Below are 23,956 nucleotides of genomic sequence, written 5' to 3'. Positions count from 1 at the left end.
TTTTTTCTTCTCGGATATTAAAATTCATCACTACTTTTGTCCGACCGCTGGAGCGACCGGCCGCTCATAAGAGTCGTAAATCAGCGTTTTTATTTTTAGCTCGATTTCTCTCTGACTTTGAAATATTATCTTAATTTTTAAGACTTTGTTGAATCAGTTTGAGACATTTCTTTGTTTTGTTTCTTTTATTTTTTTTTCGGTCTAGACATTTCCCAACTTTATTCATTGTTTTTTTAGTCCCCTTTTTTTGTTGTTTTTAAGCACATTTTTCTTCCTTTTTGTTCTTTCCTTCTGTCTTCTATCTTTCATTTTTATTTCCAACACGTCTATAAGCATAAAAATCCCCAAAACGTGTAGTTGGAATTATTGAGATCATATTACTGGTATTATTTAATGAACAAATTTAAGACTTGTATTTGAAAGAGCTTATTTCTCCTCTGTGTTATTAATATTTCAGTTCAAGGAATGGTTTGGTATTTTATTTTATTTTATTTTATTTTTGGAATCCCAGATGGAGCTTATTGATTACAAATCGGCCAAAATATGGACACACTTTTTGTAAATAAAACTGAATTAAAGTTTGTTAAAAGCTCCTTATTGATTTGCTATAAAAAGACAAAAAGAATTATATTTCTAGAAGTGTGGATGTCTATCTGATTGGAGTCTGGAGTTTCAAAATAAAACCTGCAGGACCTTGATTTTTTTTTTTCCTTCCATGAAGTGACAAATAGTGATTTGTTTTTTTCTGTCTGCAGGGATGATGTGCGCGGTGAGGCTCGAAGGCGTCCCCCAGCTCTGTAAAACCGACGAGATCGGAGAGTTGTGCGTTTGTACGGTTGCCACGGGAACCTCTTATTACGGCCTGGCCGGTATGACGAAGAACACCTTCGAGGTGAGGGTGTACATGCTTTTGTTAGTTGTATTTTTCCTGTTCTGTGTGTTTCATTCAGATAATTTTTAATCTATTTATGTCTTATAAAAAATTTAAAAAAACAACGCAGGTGTTCCCCGTGTGCAGCAACGGCACGCCCATCAGCGAGTTCCCCTTCACCAGGACCGGCCTGCTGGGATTCATCGGACCCGCGGGTCTGATCTTCGTTGCCGGGAAGATGGACGGTCTGATGGTGGTCGGAGGGCGTCGGCACAACGCCGACGACATCGTTGCCACGGCGCTCGCCGTGGAGCCGATGAAGTTCGTGTACCGGGGCAGGTAGGCGTCAGACAAAATGATTCTGCGCTTCATCTGTCAATCAAACAGGATGAATGGGACTGTAACGACCTCATCTGTTGGTTCATTAAGTTTCTGTCTGTTGAAGAAATCCTGCATGAAAAGTACAAAAAGTTCAAATTCTTCATTCAAATGTGTGCAGAAGGAAAAAGACCGAAAAGTTTAATATTAAATTATACTTCTGAATTGTCTGTGCTGCAATTAATTGCGTTTAAATCTGTATTTACATGTTGCAGTGTTGTAATTTTTTATGAAATATAAAAGCTCATTTTTAATTTGATGGCAGCAAAAAAAAAAAGTTGGGACGGGCAACAAAAAACTGGAACAGTCGTGTGAAGCTGAAAAAAAGAAACAAACAAAAAAAACACCTGGTTGGACATCCCACAACTAATTTGGTTACCTGGCAACAGATCAGGAGCATGATTGGATATAAAAAGATCATCCTGGAATGAAGGTTGTAATGTTTAGGACTCACTGTGTGTGTGTGTGTGTGTGTGTGTGCGTGTGTGTGTGTGTGTGTGTGTGTGTGTTCTGCAGGATAGCGGTGTTTTCCATCACGGTGCTTCATGATGAGAGGATCGTGGTCGCGGCGGAGCAGCGGCCCGACTCGACCGAGGAGGACAGCTTCCAGTGGATGAGCCGAGTTCTGCAGGTGCACGCACACACACACACACACACACACACACACACACACACACACACACACACACACACACACACTTTTGTAAGACTTAGAACAGCAATACGAGTGTGTTTAAACATACATATTATAAACCACAACTTTGCGTTCATCTGAGTAAATACATATCTTATTGTTCTGTGCCATGGAGCTCCATTATTTTACAAAAACTATTAAAAACACATCAGCGAGCCTCACGGTTGCCCAGGGCAACATGTCCCTTTATAACCATGTTGTTTATTTTCTCACATAAACCGCCCTGCTGCCCCCGATTGCCCAACAGAGCGGCCGTAAATGGATCCATCCGCTGCAGAAAATAGTCCTAAAAAAAAAACGGAACCTCCATCTGTTTTTAGTAACATTAATTAAAAACAATCTTTTTTTCTAAATATGTATTACGTCTTCGGAGACGAAGACAGCGTGGAGAAGTGAGGACGTGTTGAAAGACTGAACAGACGTTGCCGGTTTTGGTCTTTTCGTGGGATTTGTTGACGATAAGAAAACGAGAGAATAAAAACCAGACTGATCCTTTAACATGAACCAGACGGTTTAATAGAGCACTTTATGAAGCTTTTCACACCACATCTCTCGTCTCTTTCACTCTAACACACACACACACACACACACACACACACACACACACACTTATATACAGTGTGTGATGCTGAGCTATACGCTCATACTGAGCTGCAGCAGATAAAATCTGAGTCCGTACTTCGGCTCTCTAAGCCGGCGTGGCGACTGTGGTGAAGCTATAAAAGCCGTCTGGACTTTTAACGGCTGCGATTGAAACCAATTCTCTTTATTCCTTTTTTTTTTTTTTTTAATTATTTTATCCATCGCTGTCTGTTTTTTGCATTCAGCTTTTTGAGTTTACAGAAACAGGCAGCAGTTTCAAAACGAGATGACAAAGTGTGACGTTACGGGGCCGAAACATTAACGTTTACTGCAGCTGGTGACGAATACTTAAAGAAAAATGTACTAAGATTGGCTCTTAAATTGTCAATAAAGTACCGATTCAAACCGCAAAATTAAAATCGAATTATTTTGCAGTCATTTTAATCCTTTTATTTTGGGAGGGAGGCTGCTTGAATTTTCACATCGTCTCAGTCTACCTACTTTCAGTCTGAACCGTATTCTTCTCCGAACGCATCCTGAATTTCCAGGCGATAGACGGCATCCACCAGGTCGGGGTCTACTGCCTGGCTCTGGTGCCGTCCAACACGCTGCCCAAGACTCCGCTGGGCGGCATCCACCTCTCCGAGACCAAGCAGCTCTTCCTGGAGGGGGCGCTGCACCCCTGCAACGTGCTCATGTGTCCGCACACCTGCGTCACCAACCTGCCCAAACCGCGGCAGAAACAGCCAGGTACCCCACACAGAAATGACAAAATAATAAATCTCAGTATGTGGAGAGTCACGGTTTATATGAATCTGCAACTCTGGAAAAAAAAAAAGAAAATGGAAAGAAGCTACTAAAAGTTTTGATTTAAATGCCATTTTATTTGGATGATTTTGCACCTAGAACACAATCCATACTAATATCTTCTTTTAGGGCTTCTATATATAACAAACTACTTTTATAAACAACTAAATATTGGCAGCTTATGAGGAGGAAGGATGACTGCAGTTAAATGGAGTTTAAATCATAGGCCGTAGATAAAAATGGACTCCAGGTCTGAAAAGTGCCTTAAAGTGTAATACCAGTGATCGCCACTAGGTGCTGGCTCCAATAGACTCGCATTGAAAAATGTAAATGTTTTCTGCGAGTCATTATGGGGCCATAAGTTAAATTCCCTCCTTCTGATCAGAGTTTCCTTCTGGACATAATTTCGTCATTGATTAGATATTAGGCCTCTAAAAGCAGTGTATTTAGGGGCGTGTCCTCGGGTTCTGGCTCCTCCCCAGTTCGTATAAATAACGTGAAAAAAAATAAAAAGGATAGCAGCGGCCTGAAAGTCCGACTGAAGGCTTCAAAACGTCGCAACACAAACCGATGGGTTCTGGTTTAAATGAAATGATGTCATCGGCGTATCCAATCAGGAGGCAGCAGTGTCTTCAAAGGAACCAATCACCAAGGGGGGAAAAAAACGGGGAAACGAACGCGAAATAAATATCTGATCTTTTCATCTGATCTCCTCTAGAAATCGGTCCTGCGTCCGTGATGGTCGGGAACCTGGTGTCGGGGAAGAGGATCGCTCAGGCCAGCGGCCGCGATCTAGGTCAGATCGAAGACAACGACCAGGCAAGGAAGGTGTGTGTGAGAAGGGGGGCTCTGCTGGTTTTCTTCATCATCATCATCATCATCATCATTATCATCAGAAACATCACACACACACACACATACGTGTACATAATACGGTTTCATTTCATGCTTCCCTCCATCTTGGTTTTATTCGTTCGGATCAATTCTTATCGATTCGTTTGATGTTGTCGTTTTAGTTTGTTTTTTTAGAATCGTCACGTCGAGTTTTGCTTTAATTCATTTCTGCGTTGCGTCGGTGTGCGAGTGTCAACATCTACCGTTAAACAAAACGAACTGTTACACACGAACGCAACTCTAAAAATCGCTGATGACCTTTTGAAGGAAGTTTTCATATTTATCAGATAAGTTTATCTAATGTCAATCAAACAGACACGCCCCCAAAAACAGGTCTTCTTGAATCTTCTTTTTTAATGAATGAGGGATTATTTTCAGATGGACCTCCAGAAAACTAATAAGAAGGAGTGACTTTAGCTAACAACACCGAGATAACTTGTAGGAAAAGATTTATTGACTTGAAGTTGAATGGGAGTCTATGGAGGCTTTTTGGAGCCGACCTCTAGTGGCACCCGGTGGTATTGCAGTTTTAAGGCACTTCTGCGTCGTCCTCGTTTTTCAGACCCGGAAGCTACGAACACTTTTAATATCCAGTCTATGGTTGCAATTCGTAAATATTGCTGAGTCATCACATATTATTCAGGATACCTGGCGGCGTCGTTCGTGGCAGTAAAAAGGAAGACGAGAATCTAAAGTGAACCCGAGAGAACTGGACTGAAAATGGAGGACCGGAGGTCGCGAGAGCAAGAAATCAAAAGAGGAGAGCGGAGGAGACAACAACGATGAGTTCGGAGACAGAAAGGCGTGAGATCGGGGCTGATGGAGAGCAGGAGGCGCCGTGTGTTACCGACACGAGTGATTTCCTCTCCGCTCTCACTCGGGGGGAAAAGAAACGCCATCAGCTGCAAACACGCAGCGTCCTGTCGACTCTGACGAGAAGCGACAGGCCTCCGAGTAACAACGGGCGGCTCGGCGGCCGCTTCGGCTGCACGTCCGACGTCCACGTGGTGGTTTAAAAAAAAAAAAAAACGTCCCCCGTCCTGTTAAAAAAAAAAACAGCCCGAAGACCTCAGATCGACTGAGATATAGTTCAGGAACCCAAAGTGACATGAAAACACCGATCCAACGCTCCGTCGCTTTTTATTTCATCGACTTAAAACGACGTTTTAAAAGTGAAATGCAAAAAGTCGACGAGTCAGAAACCTTTATTTATCCGAACTTTTAATGATTAATATGTCGTTAATTAGTCGCCGCTGAACAACTCGAGGGCTGAACGGATGAATCTGGTCCGTCGGGGTTTGAAAGACAAATCGGAGCTCGTTCGTACTCTGATCTTCGTCCTCGTTGTCGTCGCTTCGTTCTTCCAATCTGTCGACTTGTTCATCCATCATCCCCTTCCCCCCCACCATCACCTCCACCCCCATCATCCCCCCCACCATCACCTCCACCCCCATCATCCTCCCCCTCCCCCCCACCATCACCTCCACCCCATCACCCCCCCCACCATCACCTCCACCCCCATCACCCCCCCCCACCATCACCTCCACCCCCATCATCCCCCCCCCCCCACCATCACCTCCACCCCCATCCTCCTGAAAACCAAGCCCCTCTGTGTGTGTGAGCTCCTTTTTATTCTTACAAACATACTATCGGTGCAGCCGTTATTTAAAGTCTGTGTTTGTTGACATGTTTTTTTTTCTACGTGTGATTAATAACGTTTATTCGTGCCGTGTCCATAAAACGACATCCTAATGTAATTTTTTTTTTTTTTTTTTTTTTTTTAAACCTATATCTTTACTTGACTCACCCGAAGTGTCTGTTGAAGTTTTTTTGTCCACTTTTAAAATTCCTCAAACAAAACAGCGATTTTCAGGAATTTCCTCCAAAGTTTCCGCACCGTCATCACTTTCTAAACGAATCCGAGAGGAGAAATCTTTTTCCTCCTCAAACTAACTCGACAGTACTCTGTCGGATTTGAAGATGTGTGTATTTTAATGCGAATGTCAGTCACGTTGTCCCTGCCGGGCGGGTCGCCGCGTCGGGCTTCGGCGAAGCGACCGATGATGACATCAGATATACGGCCGAGGCGTTAAAAACACGAGACTCCGACGCTGGCGCTGAAAGCCATTTCATTCTCGCTATTTGAGACCAGATTCGTATCTGCGGCCTGGAATTCAAGAGCTCCTTTGTGTCGGCGTTCGGCATGCCGGTCCTCTCTCTTCCAGATAACAGGGTTGTTTTTTATTATCAGCGGTGTATTTTTTTATCTCCCGAGGAGCTCCGCGGAGGTTTAAATGGGGGTCACCGCTTCTCTTACATCCAACACAAACCACTTTAACCGCCTTAAACGTGATCGCTCTGATGGCGGAGTCTGAAATACGCTCGTTTGAAGGGATGATTTGTTATGCAGGCGTTGGCCATAAAATTTAAAAAAACAAATCTGAACGTATTTCTGGATACTCTGAAATGATACCCGGCTCTTCAAGAGTTTCTGTACGCCGGTAGCTATGCTTGGTCTGACGATATGTACCTTTCAGCCTCTTTAAAGTGCTGAAATTTGATCAAATAACAACTGTTGTTACATTACAGAAAAATCACACGGATTTTCAATCTCGTGTGATTTTACACAAGTGAGACGTGGTTTTGAGACATTTTCACGGTGTAATGTGTGAAGTAGATTCCCATGTAAAAAAAACGTTTCCACAAATTTGCCCCACGTGATCATATGTTGCAGACTGGATATAAAAAGTGTTCGTAGCTTCCAGCTCTGAAAGATGAGGCCGATGCAAGAAGTGCTTTAAAGCTGCAATACCAGCGAGTGCCACTAGAGGTCGGCTCCAAAAAGCCTCCGGCTCCATAGACTCCCATTCAACTTCTCTCATCAAATCCAAAGTGAATAAAAAAAAGAAAAGTATCAGGAAAGAGGTTTAAACACCCTAAACAGACCGTCCGTAAAAACACTATATTAAGTCACATAAATACTGAAACCCAAACTACCGCTTTGATTTCCCCGAAGAGGAAAAAAAAAACCAAACAAACCTCTGTCAGCTCTGTCGATCAGAAAAAAACAGATCTCACTCGCAGCCCAGTCGGTCTTTCTTTTTGTACAACTGCTGAGGATACAAAAGGTTCGCAGACTTTACGAGCTCCTTCATCTGCTTCAGTATTCAGTATCTGGTCCCCGTCGGTGAAATTTGCAGCACAAATCAAGCGCACCCCCCGGACCGCAGAGTGGGAGCTTTACGGTCGGAGGGTTCAGACTCTTGAGTCTTCATCTGTCAGCGGAGCGGCCGGCAACACACACACACACACACACACACACACACACACACACACACACACACACACACACACACACACACACACGACTCTGTCTGGCAGAGCAGAACGTAACAGGCATGAGCTCCACTCAGCAGCAATTCCTGAAAAATTCATGAGCCCAGAAACAAACTCGCTCCGTCTTGATTTGTTCTCTCCTCCCGTCTCCAATTTCCATCGCTCCCGTCTTCCTTTTGTCTCCGCTGTCGTAAAGTGTGAAGTCCCCCCCACCACCACCACCACCACCCCCGTTACACTCCCTCCCCTCCCCGCCAAATTAAGAGCACCCCTCCAGCCCCCACCTTAATTTCCCAGCACAGTAAGATCCACTGAGCTGCCAGATTTATATTTTATCAGGAGACTGCTATCGAGGCCCAAAAAAATTCATACATTTACAGGGATGTTTCCAAGAAATTACGCTCACCCAATTAACTGTGGTGATATTTTAAAAAGCTATATAAAAAAAAAAAGACACCATTGAAAGAATTTATTGGAAGTAATAAAGTGAGAACAGCTCCTGAGTTCATGCGCTGGCTTTTCTCCAGGAAGCTGCTGTTAGCTGTACAAAGAAGCTGAGGACATTTTTAAATAGTATTCTGAGTTGGAACTATTTATGAAATAGTTTTTCATTTAAAAATGGAAGTTTGAGGTTTGAGTTAATCATTTCTTAAATTTCTGATTTTTACCATCTGTAAATCTGTTAAGGTTCACTGAACTTGAGAAAAAAAAAGTTGGTTAAAGTCTGTTTGTCTGTTGCATTTTAAAGGGGTCAGTCTGCACCGAGTCCTTTTAAAGCTGCAGGTCATTTTCTGAAATATTATCAGAGGAAACAACCGAGAATTGTCTTAACGCGTACAAAGAGACGTGTAATAAGTTTCCATCAAGAAGAAATAAGGTTTTCTGCAGAATTTTAACTTGTTCAAAGCACACAAGGAAGTATATTAACGTGCTCAGCATGTTTTCTCTGATCCTGTTCAGACGTGGCATCAACATGCCTCTCGAGTGACCTCACTTCTCCGCTCTATATGCAAATGAACACGCGCATCAAAACGAGTAAATAAACACGTGAAAACGTACAGAAACAGGAGAAGAGAGCAGTCGAAGCAGCTGGTGTTTAACACGCCGAGACATCTTTGCTCATTTCAGCCTCATTTTAACGCTCCGGCTGTCAAAAATGTACGACGTGTTTGTAAATGTCTGAATTCTCGAGTTTGTAATTGACAACTTGAACCGTCAGACCCGACCCGATCCTGTCGGTTGAGGCTCCGATTATTGAAATATTCCGGCGGGTTTGAGAGGGTCGGTGTCTGCGCTGCGGTGGGTCGATGAACTGATGTCATTTTTAACAGTGAATCCTCCCGCGGTGTTTGCAGCTCTGTTCCCGGTGTCGATATGATTCAGTATAATCAAATGCGGTGTATATATTATAATTATTTTTGACTGTTTGTGTCTTTCAGTTCCTCTTCCTGTCTGAGGTGTTACAGTGGAGAGCCCAGACCACTCCAGACCACGTCCTGTACACACTCCTCAACTCCAGGGTAACACACACACACACACACACACACACTGTACATGAAGATATCCACCAACTATTGTCTACCTGTTTACAACTTGTATTGCTTTTGAACGGGAGGTCAGCAGCGAGGTCCTGTCGAGGTTAAAACATAAAACAAGTGCAGCAAACAAACAAATCTGTGTATTTTGAAATTTATAGTTGCCAGGATTTCCCCTTTTTTCTTTTTTATGCTGCAAAATCAGCTTTATTTCCAGTGTTGGTTGAAGAAAGAATAGAAATGGTTCTCATGATGCAGTTTGAACGTGAGATCGTGTGAACAGGTCGCGTGTGACCCGTTTGGTTTGTTTGCATGATGACAACACGAACAGCTGGTTTGCTTACAGCTGTCCGGCGCTGAGATGCTGCAGCGGAAAATCTGACATGACGTCTGCTGATACACATCGCTGATTGAACGTGTCAATCATCCGCTGCTGTGTGTGTGTGTGTGTGTGTGTGTGTGTGTGTGTGTGTGTGTGTGTGTGTGTGTGTGTGTGACCTCCTCCAGGGTACGATAGCCAGCTCTCTGACTTGTGTTCAGCTGCACAAGAGAGCAGAGAAGATTGCCGCCATGCTGGGTGAACGGGGCCACCTGCAGGACGGAGACCACGTCGCACTGGTCTACCCTCCGGGTAAACAACACAACAACACAACACAACACAACAACACAACACAACACAACAGCTCGCTCGCCTCATGTCTAACACGCCGATATCTATAAATTCATTCAGGTTTCAAAATAAAAGCTGATCCGACCCAGCGCGCCTTTAGCTTATCTCGTCACAATACGTTGGTGCCGCTTCGATATGTATTGCAATTTATAAATAGCCAAGCAAAGCAAAATAAAGTACTGTTATAATAAATCTCAAATAAATCACGGTTATAATAAAGTAAAAAAAAAAAAAAGTACTGTGAGCAGAGATGCTGGTGCTTTTATTTTGAAGCTCCCAGCTCGTCTCAGGCAGGAAGTGATGTCTTTTAGCAGTTAGCAGAAAGTTAAAACCGCTTCGAGTCAGCGGTGACGTTGACCGGGACGATTTATTCACTTTCGGCGGGAAAACCAGCGACTTTCCGCCGGCGTTGGAACAAACTTCTCCGGTTCAGTTTGTTCACGCGCCAAGACGCCGGGCTAACTGTTAGCTTTTATTATAGTAGCTCGTTATAGCTAAATAATACACTGATTATTCCACAATCAGCGTATCGATAACTTAACTGAATTGATTTATTCAGAATTCATTGAATTAAAATGTAAAAATGTAGAGCCACCAGTTTAATTAAATTCCAGAACTGACTGTAAATAGGAGAAAGTGGAGAAAGATTTTTCTTTTTTTTTCTTTTTTCTCCAAAATCCTGAATTACCTTCTTGTCTCCCTCCTCTTCCTCTTCCTCTTCCTCTTCCTCACCCCTCCCCCCCCCCCCTTTTTTTTTTTTTTAAATCTCCCTCCTCCCTTTGCAGGCATCGACCTCATCGTGGCGTTTTACGGCTGCCTTTACGCCGGCTGCGTGCCGATCACGGTGCGGCCGCCTCACCCGCAGAACATCGCCACCACGCTGCCCACCGTCAAGATGATCGTGGAGGTAAACAACAACAACAACAACAACACCGTCAGCGATTTTACTGTACTCGTAACTAGTCGCATCGTCCTCACGCTGAAGTGGAGGGACCGTTTTTAAGAGAAAGCGGACGGACGCGTTTACTTTTTAAGAATGATCGGACTAAAAAAAGATTGACTGATTATTCTCAGCAGAGAAACTTTCATCTGTTTCAATCCACCTGAAAAGATGGACGCAAAGAAAAGATGCTGTTCGGGGATATAAAAAAAAGATTGTTTGACTAATTTATAAGTTGCATCCAACCGGTGCCGTTAAGAAAATGGGGCAAAATTATGCTTCAAAGTTATTGTTGTTGTGATATATGGGAGATATATTTGCTTCTTTTAACCACAAGTCCTGATTGTATTCGTTCACATTCTTAGCCACGTCTTACCGGAGGCCTCCACCAGAGGGCGCATCACGAAATTTGAGGGATAAAGAAATAGAACATCTGGATTTGCGTGATTTAAAACGATCGATTAAAAAAAATATATAAATATATATATATATTTGAATGCCCTCGTTTAATTGGTCGTCGCAGGTGAGCCGGTCGGTGTGTGTGATGACCACGCAGGTCATCAACAAGCTGCTGAGGTCGAAGGAGGCCTCGGCGGCCGTGGACGTCCGGTCGTGGCCTCCCGTCCTGGACACAGGTACACACACACACACACACACACACACACACACACACACACACACACACACACACACACACACACAGACACTCACACACACACACACACACAGACACAGACACAGATATCTTTTACTGACACACTGAGGCTAAAACTGACATATTTGAATTCCAGTTTCAAAGAGGTCATTTCAGATGAAGTTGGTTTATAGACAGTTTTATCTGTTTATTTGCGGGAATTAATTATTTTTTTCCCCTTAAGTTCTGTTTCAAATCATGGAAATGACGTCGTGCCGATGGTTGATTTTTTTTTTTTTTTTCTTTTTGAAGACGATTTGCCAAAGAAGAAACCTCCTCTGCTGCATAAACCGTCCAACCCCGACACCCTGGCCTACCTGGACTTCAGCGTCTCCACCACCGGCATGCTCGCTGGAGTCAAGGTAATGACTTATAAACAAAAATGTCCAGCCGTGGAGTCAGGAAGGAAGTCTTCCAAAATCACACACACACACACACACACACACACACACACACACACACACACACACACACACACTGCACAAAAATACTCGTTAAAAACAGTCGGATTATTACTTCAATGGCAGAATTTTAAATGTATATCATAATGTCTCAAATTACATTAAAAAACATTGTTTTTGGTCAAATAATTGCCCACCATCTCCGCACTGCTGCGTCAGCACCCAAAGCCCTTTCAGAAACTCTTGAATTTATCGAAGGTTTTCCGACCTAAAATCCTGATTTGTTTCTCGACGTTGCAGCGGGAAAAAAACCAAATACTGTAATCTGTATTTTCTTTGTTTTAACGTTTTTTTTATCTGTCCGTCGTGTCTCCGTCTCCCGGCAGATGTCTCACACAGCCACCAGTGCCTTCTGCCGCTCCATCAAGCTGCAGTGTGAGCTCTACCCGTCCAGGGAGGTCGCCATCTGCCTCGACCCGTACTGCGGCCTGGGCTTCGTCCTCTGGTGCCTTTGCAGGTGAGACGCAAAAAAAAAAAGTATATATTTAAGTGTTCACTCAGACCACGTTTGTTTTTCATAACTTTCCTTTACAAAGTGAGAGTTTTGTAGACAAAACATACAAAAGATATGTTGGAAAATGTGTTATTTACAGATTAAACAACACAAGAGGGAAGAAAAGTTCAGTTTTTAGTTAGAATTAGTGGATTATATTTATTTAAAGTCTTTTAGAGGTTTTTTTTGTATACAAAATTCTGACATATTTTATGGCTCCAGACATTTTTCCCGATCTTTAAAACATTTGTTTCACTTTATTTCTAATAATTTGAAGCAAACAAAAGGCTCCTGTCAATTCGGTCATTTCTTGCCCTCTCTACCATTATAACATTAAAACCACCGTAGCTTCACTATAAACTTTATTTTGCCAACGTTTGGTGATTATGTAGGAGACATATTTTTTTGTATTATTTAATTCAATATTACTTTTAATATATATTGCAATGATAATAGTCTATGGTTGTGAGAAAATGCATCATTTTTTTGTCAAATAAAAAAATAAAAAAAACAAGGGAAAATATATTCTATTCTATATTCTGCTTATTGGCAACAAAATCCATTAAAGCACCAATTTGAAGTTGTGTTAGATTTAGAGTATAGAGTTGGTAGAAACGTCCGGCTCTCTCTTGCAGTGTGTACTCAGGTCACCAGTCCATCCTCATCCCTCCGTCCGAGCTGGAAGTGAACCCGGCTCTCTGGCTGTCGGCCGTCAGCCAGTACAAAGTGCGCGACACCTTCTGCTCCTACAGCGTCATGGAGCTGTGCACCAAAGGCCTCGGCCTGCAGACCGACTCCCTGAAGGTCAGAGGGGGACGGCTTCTGTCTCGCGGTTTTTTTTTTTTGTTGTTTTTTTCAAATCCCGTGAATCGAGGGTCAGAAGTGATGTTTCCTCCAACAAACCTTGTCACCCCCCCCCCACACCCTCCCCTCCCCACCTTCCCCTCCCTACACTCCCCACCCTCCCCTCCCTTCCCTCTCCAGTCTCGAGGTCTGGACTTGTCCCGGGTGAGGACTTGCGTGGTCGTGGCGGAGGAGCGTCCCCGCATCGCCCTGACGCAGTCCTTCTCCAAACTCTTCAAGGATCTGGGACTCCACCCTCGAGCCGTCAGCACCTCCTTCGGCTGCAGAGTCAACCTGGCGATCTGCCTGCAGGTCCGTCACATTTTCACCTTCTCGGTTTTCCATTTCACTTTTTTTTTTTAACAGAGACCGAGGGCATCTCAAGAACCGACCTGCTTCTGTTACAGTTAGCTGCTGTAGACTTTTTTGAATTTCTTTTTGAAAATATTAGTTACTGTAATTAAAATGGTCAAAAATGGTGTAAAATTTCATCATTTTATTTGGAAAAAAAAGTTACATTTTCCGGGAGGAGTTGAACCCTGGAAAACATCCACAAATATGAGACAGGTTGGGAGTTTCAGGAAGGCGTCTCCGTTTACTTTTCCTCCTGCTTCCAGTTTTTGTGCTTAGCTCGGCTAAACTCAGTCTTTATACGCAGAGATTAAACTTCTATCAGTCTTCTCGTCTTAATTCTTGAAACATGCTGAGAATATCTGACTTTTTGTTTTGTGTATATTTTTTGGGGTGAATTTGAACGTTTTAACAACCTTCGTTCATCGCTTGAAAGATTTTCACGGCTCCTCGGGTCATTTGATAACTTTTCATTTTCTGCCTTTGAAGTGTAAAAATATATATTATATACACATCAGTGCAAGAATTACACATTAATCCAGATATTAGCAGAGTTAAAGTCACGGGTCATTCTCTGCAACCTGCTGTCTTTCATCCAATCAGATCAGTTCCTGAGACATTCATTTTTTTTTTTTACTGTATGTCCTTCAGGTTCAGAGTCGTCCCTCCATCTCAAGCTGATCATCGCTTTTACATTTCAACTATGATTTTACAAACCTCGGATTGTTTCACATCGAAATGTGCTGTTATTAAAACCCGTTTTTTTTATTCCTGATAAAAGTATTGTTTCAGATTTTTACCTCAATTTATTCTTTTAATTTTAAGATTTCTAACTGCACGACTCGATTAGTTAACAGACTTTCAACAGTATGTGGAATAATTTTCCTAAATCCTTTTAACAAGCGGCTTTAAAACGACCAAACTAACATTTGGCTGAACAATCTTTTCTGCTCTGACTTTTTTTTTTTTTTGTTTCTTTTGAGTTTTTCCATTTTGACGTGTTTTCCTCCCTCTTCCCTTTCTTGTTTTTGTGCATAACCCCGCCCACATTTCTCATCCTTGGTTTTGTCTCCGCCCTCCCTCCTTCTTTACTTCCTCCTCTGCCCCCTTCACTTTCCTCCTCCTCCTCCTCCTCCTCCGCCCCCTCTTCGCTGCTGTAGCCTCACAGGCTGGGAAAGCTTGCCGACCAGGTAGGGAACCACCATCAACCTCACCCCCCTCCCCCGCCCAACAACCACCACCACCTCCACCACCTACTGCCTGTCAGCACATCACTCATCAGCTGGCTTTCGATCAAACTTTAAAGTACCACTGAAATCTCAGATCTCAAATATCGCACCTAAATATATTTATTATTTTTTTTTTTTGGGGGAACAATCATCGCAAATTCGCGTCGCTGCTGGTTTACGTACTTTTAATGCGTACTTTTCACATTTTCATGTCATTTATTCGTTAACGCATCCAAGTGTGACGAATAAATGACTTTAAGAAGAGCATTCTGGGAAACCCAAAAAAATACCCTAAAAACTTTGCACTGGAAATATTCCTCCAACATTACATCATTTCCTGCAGGATAACTTACCATGGCAACGCTATAGCGGCTAGCTTGTGCTGGCATCAAGGTCAACAGAGGAACTCCACAACAACAACAAAAGACTGTATCTAAAAGGACATAACTTCCAGATCTGAAAATTGAGGCCAATGTGAAAGTGCCTTAAACTGCAATACCACCGAGGGCCACCACTAGGGGTCGGCTTCTATATGCGCCGGCTCCATAGACTCCCATTCAACTTCTCCAATGAAATCTAAAGTCAACACAAAATTTTCCACGTGTCAACTTGGTGTCGTTCACCAAAGTCACGCCTCCTTTATAGTTTTCTGGCGGTTTATCTGAAAATAATCCCGTCGTTTATTAGATATTAGGCCTCAAAAAGCAGCATTATTGGCGGGGTGTCTGTTTGATTGACAGGCCTGTGGTGCAGTCAGGTTTCCGCTATCAGTGGGCGGGGCGTAGTTTCCCCGGGTTCCCAATCAGATCGAGTCAGATCTTGCTCCTCCCACAGCTCCATCCAAATATGGTCACTTCGGACTCCCAACGGACTTATTCCGCTTTCAGGCTTTCGGTTTTACTAATTTTTTTTTAAAGCGTGTTAGCAACTAGCTTATTAGCCACAGTAGCTCGCTAGCCAGCACGGCTGAATTTCCGTCTGCGTTTTTTCTGGTGTAACCGCACTTTTATAAAAGATTCCAGTGTCAAAAGAAATGAAAAACATATCTTCACCTTTGGTCTGTTTGTTCCAATCAAATGCGAATAAATCACTTAATTAAAGTTCTTCTTCTGGGCGGAGTTTCAAACCGCCTGTGATCACTTTCTCCTTGGAGACGCTGGGTTTTTCAGCCTTTTTCAGGGGGGTGGGGGGGGGGGGGGGGGGGGGGGGGGGGGGTTTGGGCCTTTCGACTCCCAGCATGCAGCTGTGTGTCCGGCGTCGGGCTCTTTGTGGATAACGGAGGGATGGTGGAGGAAGAGAGGGGTCGGATCTCTTTTCTTTTTCTCTTGTCTTGATTTTTCTTCCCTAAAAATTTCACTCACGAGTTTCAGCACTTATAAACGATCATAAACTAACAGAGATATAAGAGATGTAAATCAAAATCATGGATATTTTATATTGGTGTATGTGTTTTTCTTCTCAGGGCGTCATCACTCTTCACTTTCCCACCTTTTTCTCTTTCCTCTTCAAAGCACTTTTAATTGTGACGTTTCGTTTGCATGTCAATCAACTAGAATCTGATTTAACACGTTTTTTTTGGGGGGGGGATATCTTCTGTGTTATTTTGATCATTTCCTTTAATAAATTTAATTTAATAAATGCCGTAGAGCTTTTGGGATTCCCACCTTTGTTCTCAAACCCAAAGCTTTGACTTTCCTCTGGCTGTGGAGGTAAAAAAAGAAAAAGCTTTGGTCTCTTGTCGGCACTAATGCACGAGAGGAGTAGCTTCCCGCCGCGGCCCGGTCCGAGTAGAAGTAGCCGTAGTCGTATTTTCTGTAAACGATGGTCGTGGCTAACTGTGCCGTCGCCGGTGTTTCCTCAGGGCACCTCGGGACCCGACCCCACCACCGTGTTTGTCGACATGAGGGCGCTGCGACACGACAGGTGAGTTAACGCTTTATTTATCATTTATCGTATCAAAGAATGAGAAACTTAAGATTACTTTTCCTGATGGAATAAGTCCAAAACGAAGAAAGCTCAGTCATTAAATCATTTGTTTTTAAGTCTTTTTTTTTTTTTTCTCCCAATTATCGATATCAGGTTGATTAAAAACAAAAAAAAAAACGAGGCTCTTCTCCACCATTTATTAAACATGTCAATAATCATCTTTACTTCTCATCGCCGTCATCCATCTTCTCAGTTCACGACAGAATTAAACGAATTGAAGTAGCTGCTTAAAACCACGACAACTTTGGGATTAACTTTACAATAGTTTGAGGCCATATGTTTCATTAGAAATATTACATTCATTTCCATTCATCCGTATGAAATATAACAGAAAGTCACATTTAATCTCTGTATTTAAGTCGTTTTTTCCATCTCATCCTTTTCTTCTTCTTCTTCTTCTTCTTCTGTGGTTTAATGGCACGAGGAGTTTTAGCATCTCCATAGCACATATTTCATTTTGAATGTTGGTATCTTTCATAGTCAGTCATTTCTTTTATATAAAAGTCGTAGGCGTTACATATTTAGGTTCATATTTATGTTTTAAAAAGGCAAACAGAAATGTTATTTTTTATTCATATGTTCTAATGTTAAATGCCAATTCACGGCTGTTCTTCTCCATAAGATGAAATATGTGTATCAGTAAACTATGATTAGGTTTTTTTTCTATAATAGTGACATAAAATGAACACAAAAAGACAATTAAATCATTAACCTCCATTATTTGTACGACAATTAGTCATCGATTAAATTGTTAATGATATGAAGATTGATCAAAAAGGGTTGTTTTTTTTTTACCTTTAAAGTTGCACGCTTGGTCCAGTAATAAACCTCCCGGTGTATTTTATTTTCTCGGCGCAAAATTTCATCTCACATCGAGTCTGTTTCTGGAATCCGCTCTCACGCAGACATTAAATATATATAGTGTGTTTCTAAACTCCTGGGTTCGGTCCTGTGGGATCTCCGTCCTGCTGCGGCCCTCTGCTGGGCAGCTCAGCAAACACGCCGCATAAATAAAGATTTCTATTCTCGTGCCAGACATGTCCTCTACAGCCCGGAGCCCTGTGAAGTTAAAAAGTATGAGTCTAATGAGAAGCTGGAAAGTTTCTCCAAAAAACAATGTGACGCTTTCACCTCCTCTCCACATCCCGTCTGACAAACACGAACTTTTACAAACCCGTCGAAACCCAGTCGGAGTTGCGTCTCGTGCTGATTCAGCAGCTCCTGAATTTGTTTTTTTTTTGGGGGGCTTTCAGCGGGGAGACAAAGTGTGACTTTAATGAACCAGCTAGCGGTTTGGAAATCGCCGCTAGGGCTCAACATTACTGTCAGAGTTCATGTCTGGAGGTGGTGAAACGCTGTCAGTTTCCAGGCAACGGAGATGGACAACGACTCCGGGATAACGAGCGACACGAGGAGTTATTCAAATCTCTCCTGACAAGGTGGTCCCGTGGGGATTAAAGGAGCAACACCTCGGCTCGGGCCGACACCAGCCCCAACTGTAAAATGTAAATTTAAACTTGTCAGGAGTCGTTACCGCTCCCCGAAGTTTCCAGACTGTCATTATGGTGTCTGCAGATTCTCATCCAGAGAAGTCCCAGCGAGGCTGTGCAGCCCCGCTGGGACTAAATATAACCGTCAGCGTGCATGATTACATGTAATCACTGTTGATTTCAGCAGGACTGCTCCTACCAGAGACTCTCCATGTTGCTTGTTTGTAATCTGACAAACCGCATCTGTCGCTTTATATATTTTTTTTTTTGGTGGTCAGGAGGATTTCTGTTGTTCCGCATTCTCCTCTTTATTTCATCTCAAATTTAATTCGGGGAGTTAAATCTCTCGGCAGAGACTCGCGGAAAATTCGATATCACTGCAAAAAAAATGGAGAGTTCCCAGATCGGTTCCCCGGAAATGTCCTGTTAAAGTTCTCTTGAGCTGCAATCACAGCAGAGAAGATGGGAATAATACGAATGTGTCAAAGGGAAATGAAATGTTGAAATATGAAATAGTCCTGAGAGGAGAAGGAACCGGTATTTGGTGAACTCGCGTCTTCTTTTATTCCCCAAAGGGAGAAAAAAAAGTTATAAAATAAAATGAATACATTACTCAAAAAATACATTAAAAAAACAACTTTTCATATTTATATTATATTTATCTATGTAGGATATGAATCTGTTGAAGTACGTTTTTATGTTTGCATTTGTTACTGTTATTTGTTGCTTAAAATGGAGCGTTTCTCAAGCAACTTCTGAATGGGGATGAAATTGTGCCGCAGGTTACGTCTGGTTTTTAGACTGTTTGTTCACATTTTGGAAAATAAGTCCATATATATATAATATATTCATTTATATATATATATATATATAATTGTATATAGATGGAATTAAATTGAATAACCAAAATACTTGAGATAGTTTTCTCATCATTAAAAGAAATGGCGTTGATTAATAATTATCTTTAACCTTGTAATTGCGAGATAAAGTCTCCAAATTTTCTGTTCCTTCAGTAAATACTTTGCACTTACTGCACTTGTCTGAGTGATTGTTTTGTTGTCAGATCGTTTTCTTTCATGGTGTGATGTCGCTTCGCTCCGCAGGGTCAGACTAGTCGAGAGGGGGTCGCCACACAGTCTGCCGCTGATGGAGTCCGGCAAGGTGGGAAGTTCTTCTTCTTCTTCTTCTTTAAAAAAAAAAGATATATTATATTATAAATATGTTGTTTTTCTCCGATTCATCTTCCTCACTCCTCGAGCAGATCCTGCCGGGGGTCCGGATCATCATCGCCAACCCGGAGACCAAGGGACCAATGGGAGAGTCGCACCTGGGAGAGGTTTGTCAGAACATGAATATTCACTGCTGATTATCGCATCTCTAAGTGTTCATTAAAACTAAAAGAACGAACTCGGCTCCCCGATATTTACAAAATGATGAGGATTGTCCTCTAAACTGACAGTTTATAGATAAAAGCAATTCAAAATGAAAAGAATAATTATCCCCCAGTATTAATGAACATAACACTTGATCATTTTTGCGTCAGTAGGTACCTGATTGTCTGTAATGTCTGGACGTGCGTTTGCAGATCTGGGTGCACAGCGGCCACAACGCCAGCGGCTACTTCACCGTCTACGGCGACGAGGCGCTGCAGTCGGACCACTTCAACTCCAGACTGAGCTTCGGAGACACGCAAACCGTCTGGGCTCGGACCGGATACCTGGGCTTCCTGCGCCGGACCGAACTGACCGACGCCAGTGGAGGTGAAAGACTTTTTTATCAACGGGGTTTTTCTCTCTGCAGCTCTGAGGGCTCAGTCCTCTAAATCTGGGGCGAAACTGAAATGTTACTTATTTATAATGGAATAAAACGGTAGTCAGATGTTCAGATGGGGAATTTTGGTAGTAAATGAGCAGGGTGCGGGATTTAAAAGGATTTAAGGGAAGGACAACAATATAATATTCATTAGTATGTTTTAATTAGTGTAAAATCACAACAACAAACTATTTCATCGTTACAGTTTTGAAAAAGATGCATGTTTATTTTTTTATAATGATGAACAGAGACTGTTCAGATATACAGAGCACATCATGTAAAACTTTATTCTGCAACGGCAGCCTTGTTTTAAATGTACGACCTTTAACCTTTGACCCAGTTTCAGATTTCAAATCCACACTGAGGGAGACGACCTCCAAACTCAGCAGCCCGTCACTTCAGACATAAATAAAGCGATTATGAATTAGAAGTTAACATGAGACTAACGTCAAAGCTTATTGTTAGAGTTACAGTTTCTACAGGAGCCCAGAGGGGACAAACCAAACACGAGATCGATCTTTAGTGGGGGTTTTTTGCAATCTGCAACTTCACCACTAGATGGCACCAAATCCAACAGACTGCTCCTTTAAATTCAGGATGTTTATTTGTCAGTCAAGTCGTACAATTGTGTGAAAATTCTTTGGCTGTGAGGCCCCATCACAAAAAATTAATATAGAAAGATATGAGGCAAAAAATAACCACAAATATAACTAAATAATTTTTTTTTTTTAAAAAGAGTCTGAACGACTCAACCAAACAAATTCTGGGTTTGTTTGTTTGTTTGTTTTTTTAAATGTAGGAAACTTCTATGACAGAAAATATTTAACATTGTAAAAACATTTCTCCAAAAAGAAACGCTACTGTCAGAAAAACTCAAGTTTGTGTGCGTGTGTGCGTGTGTGTGTGTGTGCGTGTGCGTGTGCGTGTGCGTGTGCGTGTGTGCGTGTGCGTGTGCGTAGAGCGTCACGACGCCCTGTATGTGGTCGGAGCGCTGGAGGAAGCCATGGAGCTGCGAGGGATGCGCTACCACCCCATCGACATCGAGACCTCCGTCATCAGGACGCACAAGAGCATCACAGAGTGGTGATGAAACACACAACAACAACAACAACTACAGTACCACATTGACAACACAAAAAAAAAAAAAAAAAAAAAAAAAAAAATTTTTTTGGCTGCAACAAACCATCCCAATATAAACAGGTGACTAAAAATAGACTGATTTGTTTACGAGAGTTTAATTGCGGAGCTGGAAAGCATGAACGAAAGAACTAAATTAACCTGTCAGCCCAGGTTCAGGGAAAATTGTCCTTTGGCTTCTAGTTCAGGGTTTTCCAGACTATGATCAATCTTAGTTGCAGCATTCAAGCCATTTTGGACACCATATTAGCCCAATCAATGTAAAACGAATCAATGACTTTTCCCAGATTAAAAGGTTGTAGTTGCTCTGCAGTGAACTTCCTGGGCAAGTTTTGCTTTAAAGCTTTTTAGGTGCTGTTTCTTTATTTGCCATAGTTTTTACAAAGTTTGGATATTTTTTTGCTAAGATTTTATATTAATAAGTCAAAAAGGATGTGAAATTGCTGTTTTTATTTGAAAAACATCAAACTTTGCCTTCACTTTCTGTTTGTCAAATTGAACCCTTTTATTTTGACTTCCTGTACGTGAACTAAACACACATTTTTGGTAACACTTTCAATTGTAATCAATCAACTGAAAAGCGCAGTATTTGAACACTATTTCACCTGCAACCAGAGCCACATTAAATGTTTTCTCAACAGGATGCTTTGAATATACCGACCCGTAAAATAAAGCATTACCGAAAGAGGTGTTAAATTTACCGATGAGTAATTTTTCGTAACGCTATTTAAGAACACAAATATCACCGCTATATTTTTAGCGCTCACATTTTTTTTTAAATGAGCAGCTACTAAAAAACCCAACAACCCTGTATGTGGTTTCTCTGTTCGGTGCCTCCAGCGCGGTGTTCACGTGGACCAACCTGCTGGTGGTGGTGGTGGAGCTGGACGGCTCGGAGCAGGAGGCCCTGGACTTGGTGCCGCTGGTCACCAACGTGGTGCTGGAGGAACACTACCTGATCGTGGGCGTGGTGGTGGTGGTCGACATCGGCGTCATCCCCATCAACTCCCGCGGCGAGAAGCAGCGCATGCACCTGCGCGACGGCTTCCTCGCCGACCAGCTGGACCCCATCTACGTGGCCTACAACATGTAGCGCCCCCCGGTGGGCGGACAATCGTTCGGGGGGAGGGGAGGGGAGGGGAGGGGGGGGACGCAAAGACACTTAAGGTCCTGAGGCTGAAAAGAATAAAACCGGAGTCCGAGGCTGAGTTTCTGGCACGGGGGAGGGAGGGAGGGAGGGAGGGGGAGGACGGCTTGACTTGGTTGGTTTTTTTTTTGGCCCTGAATTTAGTCTCTCAGGCAGCGCTTACTCCCAAGCTAGCTCCCAAAAAAATTGAGTGGTGGTATTCAGGTCATTCGTGTTCAGGGCTGTGGTTTCAGTTCGGAGAGTGAGATTTGTACTCGGCCTGAGAGGAAGGGACGCCACCTCCTTCCAGGGAGAGAAAGTCGCCCATTTTGTGCCGACTGTTTACCGAAAAAGTGGCAATCTTGCAGCCAGGAGGCGGTCGAGGACAATCGTTAACGTAGCAAAGATTCTGGCTTTTAAAACTACGTGTGGCTCACTCTATATTTTCCTGTTAATTGTTTGCTAGTTGCTTGTTTTTTTGTTTTTGTTTTTTTACATGTCCTCGGAAAAGTTTTGGCTATTTTTTGGAAAATGATATATACATGAAAACGAAACAAACTGTAGCAAAAATGATATTTTGAGTTTTTACAATATCAACCATCACAAAGTACCAGATATGTTTTGATACGAGGGCGGGGTCTGAGGTATCGCAGCCGTCCTTCAATTTTACCATGAGGTACGTTCGTTTCATTATTTTTTTTTTAAGCTTTTTTTTTTTAATTTTTTTTTTCGACATTATTTTCTAAACCAACCGTCCCATCTGAGCGGGAAATCAATGTGCTAACTTTCATACAATAACAGCTGCAGCCTTTAAACTGTTTATTTTTCCGTACAAACTAGCAGCTTCAAATGAAGCCAAACAACACACAAATTCATATCATGTAAGTATGTACAAAAAGAAACTGATTTAATTTATTTTGTCTCTCTTTTAGAAGTATATGACGAGACGTTCAAGAATGTTTTGCTCTTGAATATTTGCTAATATAAAAAAATAAAAAAATCATTGTATTATCTTGAGTGAAACAGACGCACATCAAGCATATTATGGAAAATAGAAATATATGATTATAGATTATATTAAAGATGAGTTAAAGCATTACTCGAGGACAAAAGCAGTTTGACATAGGACGCCGTTTGTCTGAAATGTGAGTCAAATGGAAAATTATAAAGTGACGCTTTGAGGAGTTTTATTCCAGCTTTTATACGAAGAGTTCTGATCCAAAATGTGGGGAGCAAAAATGAATTTAATAGTATAGGAGCTTTTTTTTTAATATAAATTATTTGTGATCTTTCCTCAAATTTCAAACTGGTCAATACTTTACTTTTTTTTTTAATTTTTACTAACTCATTTACGTTTGTACTTCCGAAATGTGAGTTTTTAAAAAGTGACAATTGTAACGTCAAACATTAGACTCGACATAATTCAAATATTTTTACCGTTAGGTTTCAGTTTTATTGCTGTTGGGTTTTGACCACTGGTGGCGCTGTGGAGCAATGCTTTTTTTTTTTTTTACATTCAATCTTGTTTTTTGTGGTTTGCAGTACACATTCCTGCCGTCCATTTTTCGCTTTTCCGTTCATCAACAGTTGGTGACGACAGCATGCAAAGAAAACTGCTAGCTACTAA

The 23,956-nt window shown here is 42.1% G+C and overlaps 1 protein-coding gene across 6 annotated transcripts in view; it reads left to right on the top strand.

Annotated features, from left to right (window-relative positions):
- Nucleotides 1–22,332, top strand: part of LOC138210814 (disco-interacting protein 2 homolog C) — a 133,236-nt gene extending 110,904 nt beyond the window's left edge. For 3 of the 6 annotated variants that reach the window (XM_069170140.1, XM_069170145.1, XM_069170144.1), the window contains 20 exons: nt 756–892; nt 1,002–1,210; nt 1,766–1,880; nt 3,074–3,275; nt 4,051–4,160; nt 9,002–9,082; nt 9,605–9,728; nt 10,553–10,674; nt 11,231–11,342; nt 11,654–11,763; nt 12,189–12,319; nt 12,991–13,159; nt 13,340–13,510; nt 14,710–14,739; nt 16,640–16,701; nt 19,358–19,415; nt 19,516–19,590; nt 19,840–20,014; nt 21,026–21,149; nt 22,044–22,332. In XM_069170140.1, coding sequence (XP_069026241.1) covers nt 756–892; nt 1,002–1,210; nt 1,766–1,880; nt 3,074–3,275; nt 4,051–4,160; nt 9,002–9,082; nt 9,605–9,728; nt 10,553–10,674; nt 11,231–11,342; nt 11,654–11,763; nt 12,189–12,319; nt 12,991–13,159; nt 13,340–13,510; nt 14,710–14,739; nt 16,640–16,701; nt 19,358–19,415; nt 19,516–19,590; nt 19,840–20,014; nt 21,026–21,149; nt 22,044–22,296 — 2,570 coding nt within the window. In that variant the 3' untranslated portion in view covers nt 22,297–22,332. The remainder of the gene's footprint in view (nt 1–755; nt 893–1,001; nt 1,211–1,765; nt 1,881–3,073; nt 3,276–4,050; nt 4,161–9,001; nt 9,083–9,604; nt 9,729–10,552; nt 10,675–11,230; nt 11,343–11,653; nt 11,764–12,188; nt 12,320–12,990; nt 13,160–13,339; nt 13,511–14,709; nt 14,740–16,639; nt 16,702–19,357; nt 19,416–19,515; nt 19,591–19,839; nt 20,015–21,025; nt 21,150–22,043) is intronic. The other 3 variants (XM_069170141.1, XM_069170143.1, XM_069170142.1) reach the window with 3 other exon arrangements.
- The last annotated feature ends 1,624 nt before the right edge of the window (nt 22,333–23,956 follow it).

This window comes from Embiotoca jacksoni, unplaced genomic scaffold, assembly GCF_022577435.1.
Source record: "Embiotoca jacksoni isolate LCO1_2020_lvr unplaced genomic scaffold, fEmbJac1.0.p SCAF_48, whole genome shotgun sequence".
Taxonomy (NCBI): Eukaryota; Metazoa; Chordata; class Actinopteri; family Embiotocidae; genus Embiotoca; species Embiotoca jacksoni.
The sequence above is the reverse complement of the archived record's forward strand: the minus strand, read 5'-3'. Positions and strand labels throughout refer to the sequence as shown.